The sequence below is a fragment of the Poromitra crassiceps genome (genome assembly GCF_964638095.1).
Source record: "Poromitra crassiceps genome assembly, chromosome: 13".
NCBI lineage: Eukaryota > Metazoa > Chordata > Actinopteri > Beryciformes > Melamphaidae > Poromitra > Poromitra crassiceps.
In genome coordinates, this window is record NC_139644.1 from 37,478,189 (window position 1) to 37,493,188 (window position 15,000).

The 15,000-nt window shown below is 43.5% G+C and overlaps 1 protein-coding gene across 1 annotated transcript in view; it reads right to left on the bottom strand.

Moving 5' to 3' along the window:
• myo15aa (myosin XVAa) overlaps positions 1–15,000 on the bottom strand; it is a gene marked incomplete at its 3' end in the record, with an annotated part of 119,225 nt that overhangs the window by 40,061 nt on the left and 64,164 nt on the right. The window contains exons 33-36 of the mRNA XM_083649301.1: positions 14,216–14,310; positions 9,423–9,570; positions 4,839–4,903; positions 4,552–4,662 (exon numbers count right to left, since the gene is read on the bottom strand). Of these exons, the coding sequence (XP_083505427.1) occupies positions 4,552–4,662; positions 4,839–4,903; positions 9,423–9,570; positions 14,216–14,310 (419 nt within the window). The remainder of the gene's footprint in view (positions 1–4,551; positions 4,663–4,838; positions 4,904–9,422; positions 9,571–14,215; positions 14,311–15,000) is intronic.

Below are 15,000 nucleotides of genomic sequence, written 5' to 3' on the forward strand. Positions count from 1 at the left end.
TACAGTGCACACAGTGTCCGCGGTGTGGTGAAAAGAGGGCAAGAGAGGAAATTAAAACAGAAGTGGATTTATAGTTAGAAAGAGTGCTAAAGAAGAGAGAATTCCGTTTTTTTTTTTCCAGAAAAAATCCATAGATAAGCCGCACCGTTATATAAGCCGCAGGGCCAAAAAACGGGGGGAAAGCCGCGGCTTATAGCCCGAAATTTACGGTAACTGTTTAGTTAAACTTGCATTCCAGGAATATTGCTCTAAAGATAACGATAATGGCTCGAGACTGTTTCGTCCTGAAACCCACTCGCTTTGCGCCAGAACACAGAACACAATCGATTTGGGGGTGGAACACGCCAGGATTGGCCAACGCCAACGGTGCCCAGAACTGTCAAATCAAATCATTGACAGAGACGCTATGACCCGCCTCCCAGTATTCTCAGTGTATCCAGGATAGATATCATAGAAAACATTATGAATATAGCCACGTTATAAACAACAAACTAACGCTGGTGATCCCTATGGAATCAGTGTTACTCGAAATGGTTAAAAGTTATATCAATTTGGTCATTCAGTGGCGTTTTACTGCCATGTAACATAACTAACTAGTGGCTAATATTAGCCACAGTAGGCATTACCCATGATGCATTGCTCTTAAAGGGCTCGCGCCGCGTGAACTACAGTAATAATCAATGGGGAAAACTAGAACGACCGCAACGCGGACTTATGCCTCCGCATTAGTTCATTCTGGAGTCCAAATCGCCATTTGAGGCAAATTGGAAGAGATTCCGTCAAGGCGCTCCTGTGATGTTGCGTTACAGAGCTTGGAAATTGGGTGTGTGAGAGGTCACAGTGAGCTTGAACTTTGACCACCAAAATGTAATCAGTTCATCCTTGAGTCCAAGTCGATGTTTGAGACAAGTTTGATTAAATTCCGTCAAGGCATTCCTGAGATATCGCGTTAACAAGCTTGAAAATGGCGTTCGAGAGCTCACCTTGACCTTCTTTGACCTTTGACCACCAAAATGTAATCAGTTCATCCTTGAGTCCAAGTCGATGTTTGAGACAAGTTTGATTAAATTCCGTCAAGGCATTCCTGAGATATCACGTTAACAAGCTTGAAAATGGCGTTTGAGAGGTCACAGTGACCTTGACCTTTGACTTTTGACCACCAAAATCTAATCAGTTCATCCTTGAGTCTAAGTAGATGTTTGAGGCAAATTTGATGAAATTCCGTCAAGGTATTCATGAGATATCACGTTAACAAGCTGGAAAATGGCGTTTGAGAGGTCACAGTGACCTTGACCTTTGACCTTTGACCACCAAAATCTAATCAGTTCATCCTTGAGTCCAAGTCGATGTTTGAGACAAGTTTGATTAAATTTCGTCAAGGCAGTCCTGAGATATCGCGTTAACAAGCTTGAAAATGGCGTTTGAGAGGTCACAGTGACCTTGACCTTTGACCTTTGACCACCAAAATCTAATCAGTTCATCCTTGAGTCCAAGTCGATGTTTAAGACAAGTTTGATTAAATTCCGTCAAGGCATTCCTGAGATATCGCGTTAACAAGCTTGAAAATGGCGTTGGGAGAGGTCACAGTTACCTCGACCTTTGACCTTTGACCACCAAAATCTAATCAGAACATCCTTGAGTCTAAGTCGATGTTTGAGGCAAATTTGATGAAATACGGACAGCCGTACGTACGTACGGACGGACAACCCGGATCCATAATGCCTCCGGCCTGGCTATCGCCGGCGGAGGCATAAAAACAATTTTTCACATGAGTGGGGCATGCGCTAACCCCACCGTGACGTCACAATGTACCAAATCTCCCATTCATTTGAGGGCACAAGAAAAAGCAGGTTTGAACCCATAGAGGGCACTTATGCAGCTGAAAATGATACAAATGGTACAATGGTAACAGTTTGGTCTCAAATGTGGAAATTTTGACCAGAATTCTTCACACACCACCCCCAAAGTCATATATATTGGTTGAAAGCTGAAAAAAAGTGTTTTGGGGGTTAGTTACACTTTAAAGTAAAGTACATCAAAAAAACTTCACAAACATAATTTGGCTTTTATAGAGCATTTGGTCTAATAATGAAAATGTTATGCTTTGACATAATCTGTCAAATCAGACATGTGAATGTATTAAATACGGGTTATTATTAGTAGTCAAGTGCATCAGTCATTACAAAAAATAAAGGTTTTTATTGAACCGAAAGCCCATGGCTGTTTAGACTGCAGATCAAACACAATGACAAAAGGCATACAGTAGACTGCCCCCTACAGGCCTGTATGCCATTTTATGCTTAAAGGTATCCAAAGGCGTTTTTCTTGTAAACAACTAGTTTTGCTATAATGCCAATACCAATAATAACTGATAAATATAAATTTCACATTATCGGCCAATAATTTATTGGCACCAATAAATGCATCCCTAGCTGTTTTGTAGAGTGCCAAAGTCACGCCCTCTTCCAGATTTCATAAAATGCTTATGAAAAGAGTTTTACTTGGTCAAACCAAGCGATTCATCTCTATTTAGAATCAGGAGAGACCAAAATAATTTTGTTTTTGTTTTTTGTTTTGGCCCAAGTGAAATGTTATATGGTTTCTCCTGATTCTAATATAGCTGAATTGATCATTGGAAAGCGCTTTGGATAAAAGCACTATATAAATGCAGGCCATTTATCATTTACCATTTACCATGAATCGCTTGGTTTGACCAAGTACACCTCCTCCATCACCGTCTGTAGCCTGTACTACGAAGCTAGTTTAATGCCTTATCCGAGTAAGTTTGAGTTTAAACCTGGTTTAGCCGTACTACAAAGCAAGTTAACTTTCAATCACCATGGCAACTGACACTGCAAAGCTAACCTGGTCGCGACCAGGTTAGCTTCAGAGGATAAGATCAAAATCCATGACAGACCCATATAATCGGCTCTCTGGAGTCACTCATTGTTCATATAAGATCGCCATATGAAAAATAGATTGCAGTCAACTGAGAATATAACAAGAAAAACATTTGTGGCTCTGTAGGCTACATAATTAAATTAAGCCTACTTACCACTTTATGTCTTAACAGCTCAACGATGCGTGGAGAAATATGATCACTATTAATCACCGCGGCGCATATCATGAATGGACCCTCAAATGGAGTGAGGGTGATATTCTCCTACATGCCAGAAAAGCCTATACATATAATATAGATATGGGATAAATATGGATAGCCCCAATACTAAATATGCAGGCTATTCTTGCATCTTTCAGCTCGAACTGTGTCCTGTAGGCTGTATGCCAATATATGAGCAAAAATAGGCTAGTTTTTATCAATGATAACTATGCTCGCATCGTCTCAATTCAGTTCAGCAGTTTTCTCTTTTATAGTAGGCTATTAGGCTTTATACTAGGCTATTTTATATATGAATTATTCGATCAGTGCAACCACACACATGAGTGATAGAGATCATTATTCATTGAGCATGCGTTTCTAAATCTATGGTCTAAATAGGCTTACAGATTGTGGAAATGTATAGACTGAGATTACACATTTAGATTTGTTGCTGCTGCCTGTATCAATGCAGCTGTATTAATCGCTGATCAAAGTAAATCAAATGACTGATGTGAATACAAGCTGCTGCTTTAGACAGCCCTTCAGCAGACTATCCAACGCGGATTTTCATTCTGACATTAAATCGCGGATACATTAAATATCCGCTAAAACTCTGATCATGCACTGCGCTTCATTGAACGAGGAAATGGGTGTGGAAATGGGTGTGGGCGTGGATAAACTCAGCTGTTCATAATATGATTGGCTAGCGCACCTCTTTCGCGTGGACGCGCGCCTGTGCACGAGCGAAAAACGTGCGCGTGCACAGGCAGATCCCAGGTCCACTTACCTAGTAAAAAACCAGCGTCGTAGTATCAGTTAACTAGATAGCTTTGATCCTGTTCAGTCAAACCAGATCAAAGGGACTTATCGCGGATCTCTTAAACTAGTTTCGTAGTACAGGGCTCTGGTATGCTGCTCCCCCTCGTAAGCAGCATATAGGTCTCCCCCGCGACCTCGTAAAAATCATGGCTGACCCCTCCCACCCCGGACACAACCTCTTTGAAATGCTCCCCCTCGGCAAGAGCCTGAGGTCTGTCAAGAACAGAACCTCTCACCACAAGAACAGCTTCTTCCCAACTGCCATCGGCCATCAACAAGGCCTGAAATATTCCTATGTAATGCCTACTTAACACTCCTATTTGTGTATATATTGTATATATTGGACTGCACTTGCAATCTTATGATTTTGTCTTTTAGATATTTTCTTTTTATCCCTGAATATTGATATATTATGCCCGCTACGCTGCATTACTGACACTAAGACAAATTCCTCGTATTTAATCTTGCATATTGTGTCAATAAAAGTGATTTTAATTCTGAAGTAAAACGATCTGTATAAGCATTTTGCGAGATGTCTATGGAAAAATAAATGGCGGAAAATCCCTTGCTGCGTATGCCCAACCCGGAAGAGGGTGTGACCTTGGCACTCCAAAAGTGTGTGTTTCACTCACAGGGCTGGGCGAGCGAGAACGTGGTGGAGACTGGGGGGCCGGGGTGGCAGGGGGGAAGGAAGCCAGCATCTTCTGCTGGAGAGCCATCGCCTGCATGGTCATCTGCTGGGCCTGGGACGGACACACACACACACACACACACGCACACGCACACGCACACGCGCACGCACGCGCACGCACACACACACACACACACACACACACACACGCACGCACAGTTTTTAGCAACAGTCTGGAAACAGTATACTTTAGCGTTACTTTATATTCCTCATTGTATGAAGACAGACCAGAATGATGGCCTGCTGGTTGATGATGGCCTGCTGCTGCTGAGCCAGCACCGACTGCTCTGCTCCTAGACACGCCCACAAACACATAAACACAAACATCGATGCCCTTTAGACCAGTGGTCCCCAACCACCGGGCCGCGGACCGGTACCGGGCCGCAACGCATTTGGTACCGGGACGTGAGCCCAGTACCAAATATATATATACATATACATATATGCATATATATGTATATATATATACATGGATATATATATATATATATATATATATATATATATATATATATATATATATATATATATATATATATATACATAGTTTCAAGTTGACGTTTATTTATGTTTGTAGTTGAAACAAAATAATAAATACTGTAGGCTACATACAGTACAACACCAAAGGCTATTATTTACCCTTTGTCGCCACCTGGTGAGTAAATATATATGTAACTAAAACCATTAAAATTGACAACCGGTCCGCTACTTTTTTTTCCATGTATCTACCGGTCCTTGGCACAAAAAAGGTTGGGAACCCCTGCTTTAGACGAATAACAACGGCAAAAGCACAAACGCACACACTCCACTGCAAAGACCCTTCTGTCCGCTACACTGACCCCATGCCGATGAACTCTCAATTCACACACGTTGAGATTAAGATGTTAGATTCGGTATTATGTAACTCCACCACGCCCAGCACACAGAGGGCCACACATGCCGACAAACCCAATGCACGCTCCACGCGGTGTGGGTTGTACCTGGCGCGCCAGGCATGGTGGGCAGCACAGGCACGGCGGGGAGAGGCACCATGGGCGGCAGAAGGGGCACCGGGGCGTAAGGGGAAGGTGGCACCGCGGCGTAAGGGGAAGCTAGGACGGCGTCGGGGGTGGAGCGTGCAGCGGCGAGCGGGGGAGGAGGGGTGGTGGGTGTTGTGGGAGGGGTGGACTGGTAATAGGGGTCGGGGTGTGGCGGCCGGTTGTACTGGTGGTAATCTCGCCGCTCGGTGTGGTGGTGGTGGTGGGAGGCCATGGTGGGGATGGGCGGCATCATTCCTCCCGCTACCGGCAGCACTGGCACAGCTTGGGGAGCAGCAGGAGAGAGACAGGGTTAGGTTTTAGGGGTTAGGGGGTTAGGTGCACTGGATACTTCTTGTTTCATCATATGATCACACTTTTGTAAGTTGAAGATTGGACAGGGATTGTCACAAATCGTGCTCATAGGCCCACCTAAAAAAAAACTTTTCAAACATGTGAAAATGAAGTGCTGTTAGTTATTATAGACATAGTTTGCATAGCAAGTTAGTTGGCTACTTGGCTAAAGTTAGCATTGTAATGTTAGCCATCCCTCAGTCATGTTTACATGTCATGTAGTGAGCTGATTTTTTCAGTGAGCAGTTTTTATCACCACTATCACAGGTTATACTGTAGTTAACAAAACACTGAATTCCATTTGATGTCTCCAGGCCAAGATGCAGTTCTCTCAAATAATTAGAGTCTTTTTATGTGAATAACATTTTGGGTGAAGCAAGATTTAGCTATTTTTTAAGAAAAGTGGGAGCAGTGTAAGCTAATGTAGAAGTGACTGACTAAGCTAATAATAACCATAACAGCACAAATAATTGAGAGAAATCTCTAAATAAATATACAGTATTTACTCTAATGAGAAAAGGAACAATTATTGATGGTTAAAACTAAATAATGACATGACAACAGTCTAATCCTAATGCTAATTTAAAATGAGATATTCCTCTAAATCTGTCTTCAAATGGCGCAAAAAAACAAACAAAAAACAAAATGCCCCAAAATCTTTCGGCAGGGACCTTCGATTGCCACTGAGTCGGCCCCTCACATTTTTGGCTTGCATGGGAAACAGTAGGCAGCTTCAATTCAAAATTTCAGAATTCATATCGGCCTTCAAAAACCCATATCGGTCAGCCGCTGAGATGCGTGGCTTTAGGTTCACGTCCCTTTAAGTTTAAACGATAAACTTATCAACTTTAAAGCCTCCATGTCCTCCAGAAAGAAAACCCATGTCCTCCAGAAACTAAACGTATTAACTTTAAACCCATGTCCTCCAGAGACTAAACTTATTAACTTTAAACCCATCTCCTCCAGAAACTAAACTTATTAACTTTAAACCCATGTCCTCCAGAGACTAAACTTATTAACTTTAAACCCATGTCCTCCAGAGACTAAACTTATTAACTTTAAACCCATCTCCTCCAGAAACTAAACTTATTAACTTTAAACCCATGTCCTCCAGAAACTAAACTTATTAACTTTAAACCCATGTCCTCCAGAAACTAAACTTATTAACTTTAAACCCATGTCCTCCAGAGACTAAACTTATTAACTTTAAACCCATCTCCTCCAGAAACTAAACTTATTAACTTTAAACCCATGTCCTCCAGAAACTAAACTTATTAACTTTAAACCCATGTCCTCCAGAGACTAAACTTATTAACTTTAAACCCATGTCCTCCAGAAACTAAACTTATTAACTTTAAACCCATCTCCTCCAGAAACTAAACTTATTAACTTTAAACCCATGTCCTCCAGAAACTAAACGTATTAACTTTAAACCCATGTCCTCCAGAAACTAAACGTATTAACTTTAAACCCATCTCCTCCAGAGACTAAACTTATTAACTTTAAACCCATCTCCTCCAGAAACTAAACTTATTAACTTTAAACCCATGTCCTCCAGAGACTAAACGTATACCCATCTCCTCCAGAAACTAAACTGCGAAACTGCAATGAAATGTGCGATTAACTTGCATTTGGGTATAGCGACGCTTGGAAATAAAGCCCAATGTGTTTACCAACATGTAAATATGATCATTTTCCAAAAGGTCTTTCTGCCCATCCACTCTACAACGCAACCGCAGAGTTTGATATAGACTTAGCAGTTGGGCGGACGCAAGGCGTAACCATAGCAACAGCTACAATATGTGGTTTAAAAGAAAACCGTATTAGTGCGGATAGAGAGAACAAGTTGATACACACAGGAAGGAGTGGCAGTGACAGAAAGAAACAGAAAGATAGAGTGAGCATGTGTGTTTGAGAGAGAGAGAGAGAGAGAGAGAGAGAGAGAGAGAGAGAGAGAGAGTGACAGACACTATGGAGAGTCAATGAGTCATCTGGGGTTACAGTGAATGGCCTCCATGCATTATCCATGAGGAGAGACTGCTCATTACAGGCTCTGAGCGAGAGGTTGGGGGTGGAGGACTGTACACCTGAATCACACACACACAAACACACACACGCAGACACACACGCACGCACGCACGCACGCACACACACACACACACACACACACACACACACACACACACACACACACACACACACACACACACACACACACACAGTAAGGACACATTCAATCTAAACAGTGAGTCTGCTTTTTTAATTTCGATATACTTGAGTGACATAATGTTTCAGTTTGTGGGCGTTGTTGCTGTTGGCAATTAAACGATCGTTTGCCGATGGTTGTCTCTCTCGAGACAACATGTCTTATTATTGTTATTATTGTCTTATTATTTGATAGGCTGTTGCGTGTGTGTACTGAGAAGGACAGAGAGAGAGAGCTGTGGTGAGAGAGATGGAGAGAGAGATATCTCGTAGTGTGTGTGTGTGTGTGTGTGTAAAGAGAGGGGGAGAGGGACTGGCTGTCCAGTAGAGAGCCTCCGCAGCGTGCACAGCACAGCACAGCACAGAGAGAGACATGTGTCATCATATCGTGATATTGACGTCGGGCCTCGCGGCGGGCTGGGGCTGATTCATTTCATAACTCCTCGGGGCCGGGCCGGGCTAGGGCCGAAATGTCAGGCCCGCGCAGCTCTCTAGTGCAGGGTGTAATGCTGCGCAGGCCCGCGCAGCTCTCTAGTGCAGGGTGTAATGCTGCGCAGGCCCGCGCAGCTCTCTAGTGCAGAGGGTGTAATGCTGCGCAGGCCCGCGCAGCTCTCTAGTGCAGAGGGTGTAATGCTGCGCAGGCCCGCGCAGCTCTCTAGTGCAGAGGGTGTAATGCTGCGCAGGCCCGTGCAGCTCTCTAGTGCAGGGTGTAATGCTGCGCAGGCCCGTGCAGCTCTCTAGTGCAGGGTGTAATGCTGCGCAGGCCCGTGCAGCTCTCTAGTGCAGAGGGTGTAATGCTGCGCAGGCCCGTGCAGCTCTCTAGTGCAGAGGGTGTAATGCTGCGCAGGCCCGTGCAGCTCTCTAGTGCAGAGGGTGTAATGCTGCGCAGGCCCGTGCAGCTCTCTAGTGCAGAGGGTGTAATGCTGCGCAGGCCCGTGCAGCTCTCTAGTGCAGAGGGTGTAATGCTGCGTATTTAAGAGCCACTTAACAAGCTGAATGATTGATGTGGGCAGAGAGGGAGGGAGGCGGGACAAAGGACTGGCATCGTTAAATGGAGCAAAACGTGAAATAAGAGAGTGAACGATCGCTGGCTGAAAAAGGGGCAACACACAAGAGAGGGAGAGAAAGACACAAAAGTAGATGATAAACTGCTACAGACCCGAGCAAACACACAGCATTTTTGCACAAACACATTATGTAATAAACACACGCTAAACACACACACAGAGTGTTTCACCTCCTGGGGGTATTCCTGGGGAGAAGGGCCGGCTGGGGACCCCCTCCTCCTCCTCCTCCTCCTCCTCTTCTCCTTCTTCTCCTCCTGGGATGCCCACGCCTCCTCCTCCCTTCATCCTCGCTGACAAACTGCCTGCTTTCTCCATGTCCTGATAAACAGACAGCAGGTGAGAGAGAGAGAGAGAGAGAGAGAGAGAGAGAGAGAGAGAGAGGGAGAGAGAGGGAGAGAGAGAGAGAGATAGAGAGAGACAGGGGGAGAGAGAGATATTAAGGGAATGAGGGAGAGGGAGTGTACTCTATTGGTTTATTCAGACCCCGTCTTGAGTCAATTTAACTGTGGGAACTGAATACTCCCAGGGGGTACCGTACCCACTGGAAGAGATGCTCGTTTTCATGCACCCATGCACGCACATACACTCACACACAGACACACACGCAACACACACACACACACCACACACACACACACACTTTGACCTCAAACAATCACTGATTGACTATACAGAGACACACCAACATGCACACACACTTGTATGACCTTTGACCTCACACAGCCACGGTTTTGATTGACTACACACAAACTCATACACACTTGGCCTAGGTTTAATGTAAAGTAATAATCATTTAATAATGTCATAATAATCTGTAACATTTCCATATAAATACATGTTTGTTATGTTACTCTCTATTGCTGATAATATCGACTAAACTACACCAGCTAGCTTGCAGTAGCAGTAGCAATTGGGTGTATTTGTTGCATAAGAAAATAGTCCCAGCACCACAAGTCGAGTGCCATCCAGTGCCATTGCATTAGAGGGAAGGTAGATATCTCCAAAACTCTGCAACTTACGCCAAAACCATCTAGAATAGATGGACAAATAACACTACAGGTAACAGGATATTTGTGATTTTGGGGTGAACTGTCCCTTTAAGGCTCACCAAGAGAAAACTCAAATGGCATCAACAGAGAATCCAAGCTCCGCCCACGCTGTTTGATTGATAGGTGATCTCTGTGAAGTGCCGATAAAATACATACAATTTTGAAGCTGTGGACATTCTGTGAGACTACTGTACATGCTGCCTGCTACAACAGTTAATATGGTAGGTGATGTAACAGTATTCTGTTAGACTACTGTACATGCTGCCTGCTACAACAGTTAATATGGTAGGTGATGTAACAGTATTCTGTGAGACTACTGTACATGCTGCCTGCTACAACAGTTAATATGGTAGGTGATGTAACAGTATTCTGTTAGACTACTGTACATGCTGCCTGCTACAACAGTTAATATGGTAGGTGATGTAACAGTATTCTGTTAGACTACTGTACATGCTGCCTGCTACAACAGTTAATATGGTAGGTGACTATGTAACAGTATTCTGTGAGACTACTGTACATGGTGCCTGCTACAACAGTTAATATGGTAGGTGACTATGTAACAGTATTCTGTGAGACTACTGTACATGCTGCCTGCTACAACAGTTAATATGGTAGGTGACTATGTCACAGTATTCTGTGAGACTACTGTACATGCTGCCTGCTACAACAGTTAATACGGTAGGTGACTATGTCACAGTATTCTGTGAGACTACTGTACATGCTGCCTGCTACAACAGTTAATACGGTAGGTGACTATGTAACAGTATTCTGTGAGACTACTGTACATGCTGCCTGCTACAACAGTTAATATGGTAGGTGATGTAACAGTATTCTGTGAGACTACTGTACATGCTGCCTGCTACAACAGTTAATATGGTAGGTGATGTAACAGTATTCTGTGAGACTACTGTACATGCTGCCTGCTACAACAGTTAATACGGTAGGTGACTATGTAACAGTATTCTGTGAGACTACTGTACATGCTGCCTGCTACAACAGTTAATATGGTAGGTGATGTAACAGTATTCTGTGAGACTACTGTACATGCTGCCTGCTACAACAGTTAATACGGTAGGTGACTATGTAACAGTATTCTGTGAGACTACTGTACATGCTGCCTGCTACAACAGTTAATATGGTAGGTGATGTAACAGTATTCTGTTAGACTACTGTACATGCTGCCTGCTACAACAGTTAATATGGTAGGTGATGTAACAGTATTCTGTTAGACTACTGTACATGCTGCCTGCTACAACAGTTAATATGGTAGGTGACTATGTAACAGTATTCTGTGAGACTACTGTACATGGTGCCTGCTACAACAGTTAATATGGTAGGTGACTATGTAACAGTATTCTGTGAGACTACTGTACATGCTGCCTGCTACAACAGTTAATATGGTAGGTGACTATGTCACAGTATTCTGTGAGACTACTGTACATGCTGCCTGCTACAACAGTTAATACGGTAGGTGACTATGTCACAGTATTCTGTGAGACTACTGTACATGCTGCCTGCTACAACAGTTAATACGGTAGGTGACTATGTAACAGTATTCTGTGAGACTACTGTACATGCTGCCTGCTACAACAGTTAATATGGTAGGTGATGTAACAGTATTCTGTTAGACTACTGTACATGCTGCCTGCTACAACAGTTAATACGGTAGGTGACTATGTAACAGTATTCTGTGAGACTACTGTACATGCTGTCTGCTACAACAGTTAATACGGTAGGTGACTATGTAACAGTATTCTGTGAGCCTACTGTACATGCTGCCTGCTACAACAGTTAATACGGTAGGTGACTATGTAACAGTATTCTGTGAGACTACTGTACATGCTGCCTGCTACAACAGTTAATACGGTAGGTGACTATGTCACAGTATTCTGTGAGACTACTGTACATGCTGCCTGCTACAACAGTTAATACGGTAGGTGACTATGTCACAGTATTCTGTGAGACTACTGTACATGCTGCCTGCTACAACAGTTAATACGGTAGGTGACTATGTAACAGTATTCTGTGAGACTACTGTACATGCTGCCTGCTACAACAGTTAATATGGTAGGTGATGTAACAGTATTCTGTTAGACTACTGTACATGCTGCCTGCTACAACAGTTAATACGGTAGGTGACTATGTAACAGTATTCTGTGAGACTACTGTACATGCTGTCTGCTACAACAGTTAATACGGTAGGTGACTATGTAACAGTATTCTGTGAGCCTACTGTACATGCTGCCTGCTACAACAGTTAATACGGTAGGTGACTATGTAACAGTATTCTGTGAGACTACTGTACATGCTGCCTGCTACAACAGTTAATACGGTAGGTGACTATGTAACAGTATTCTGTGAGACTACTGTACATGCTGCCTGCTACAACAGTTAATACAGTAGGTGACTATGTCACAGTATTCTGTGAGACTACTGTACATGCTGCCTGCTACAACAGTTAATACGGTAGGTGACTATGTAACAGTATTCTGTGAGACTACTGTACATGCTGCCTGCTACAACAGTTAATACGGTAGGTGACTCGGTAACCTAATCGCCCCCCTGCCACGCCTGCCAGGCCATCACGTCGGCTCCATTCATATACGAACAGTCGCACCGGATCACATGTTCCAGCCGTCCGTCAGCGCCCGCCTCCAGTCACGCTCAGACGGCAGATCGGGTGGAACGGGAGAGCGACGTGAGGAATTGCAAAGTGGAAAGTTTCGTTAGGATAGCGTGGTTTGAGAGTATAAGATAGCGTGGTTTGAGAGTATAAGAGAGAGTGAAAAAGATGAATGGATTATTTAAAATTGATGCTTTTGCAATATTGTTCTTTGTCGAAGTAAATGATGTACTGAAACTGGAGGAGAGAGGAAGATGGGGGGAAGAGACACACAGAGAGAGAGATACGGGGGGAGTGTGTGTGTGTGTGTGTGTGTGTGTGTGTGTGTGTGTGTGTGTGTGTGTGTGTGTGTGTGTGTGTGTGTTATCCTCGTAAGAAACAGCTTTAGAGTTTTAGACCATTTTAGACATACAGTAGCAAGGACATTTTTGCATACTAAAAGTCCTCACTTCTATTCATAGATTTCTGTTGACATCACACAGCTGTTGTGGCGCCATCTTGAGGACCAATTTGAAACAACAAGACACCCTCTATTTGCTGGAAATAGACCATTTTCACGGGGGCCATTTTGTGCCGAAAAGGCAGGGTAAACACAGGTGCAAGTAAAACACTAATGAGGGTTTCCAACTTCCAATGATTGGAATTTGGAAACCCTCATTAGTTTCCACTGTTTCCTCAGAGTTTCCACTACCACGACGTGTGTGCAACTACAGTGACGTAAACCTGTGACGTCCACTCCAAATACACATAAACTGACACATTTTGTAATAAACTATTACATATTGCTGTGTGGTTATTACAAAATGTGGGAGTTGTACTTTTTTATGATGGTTATTTTGCAATAACCACCGCAATATGTCAGAATTTATTACAAATTGAAGGGATATTTATTACATATTGAGTTCAGGTTGTTTATTATCAAATGTGGCAGATAATTACAAAGTGCGAGTGTTACGACATAATGAGGTGAAAATGTATTACATTTTGTCATTTTATTGCATAATGCAGTCTTATCACATAATGCTTGTTACACTGTGATTTCTCAAAAAGTACAGAGGTATCAAAAAGCTGAATAAGAGTAATAAAGTACTAAAAGTGTTGAGCTGTCTAAAGTTTGAATGGAGTACAAATCATGAAAGAGTAGTTAGAGTTCAAAGAGGGCATGGTTTGAGCAGTGTGTGTGTGTGTGTGTGTGTGTGTGTGTGTGTGTGTGTGTGTGTGCGTGCGTGCGTGTGTGTGTGTGTGTGTGTGTGTGTGTGTCTGTGTGCGTGCGCACGCGCGCACTACCCACCATGCTGTTGTCTGACAGGACAGGGTCAAACAGACTGTCCAGGTATCGGTCCATTCCTCTCTGATTCTGCCCGTCACTGAAGGCGTCCGACTCCACTGGACACACACAGCAGACACACACACACACACACACACACACACACACACACACACACACACACAGCAGACACACACACACACACACACACACACACACACACACACACACACACACACACACACACACACACACACACACAGCAGACACAGCATTGGCTTTAATCAAGGTTACACTTACAAGGTTGTACTTTCTTCGTGTCCAATCATGAATCTCAACTGGTTTTATTTTGGGACTTCTATTTGAACCTTGGTTTTATCCATGAAGTATACACAGAGTAGTATAGACAATACAGTAGGAACCCAAAAATGATGGCACTATTCACCTTATTCACCACGCCCACTTTTTCTCTCTTCCGCGTTCGACGCAACGTATTTGTTCTTCCGGTTCAGCGCTAGTTGGTGGCCGTTTTCAAAATAAAACCTCAGTATGAATGAAGTTTGGCAACATTCTTTAAGCTACACTGCGGCCAACTTCAGTTACATGTTCATAACGTTACTGCTGCGAGGAGCCAATGGCTGTACCCGGTCGGCATTTAACGTTAGTTAAAAAAGCACGTCGACAGTGTTTTCTCACTGCCAGTAGCCTACAGTGGGGTTTGACAGATAGCTAGTCCGACCGGTGTCAGCACAGCCAGCGCTCCCGCTGCTCGTTAAAGAGTTCCAATAGGCGTTATTCTGATAAACTGG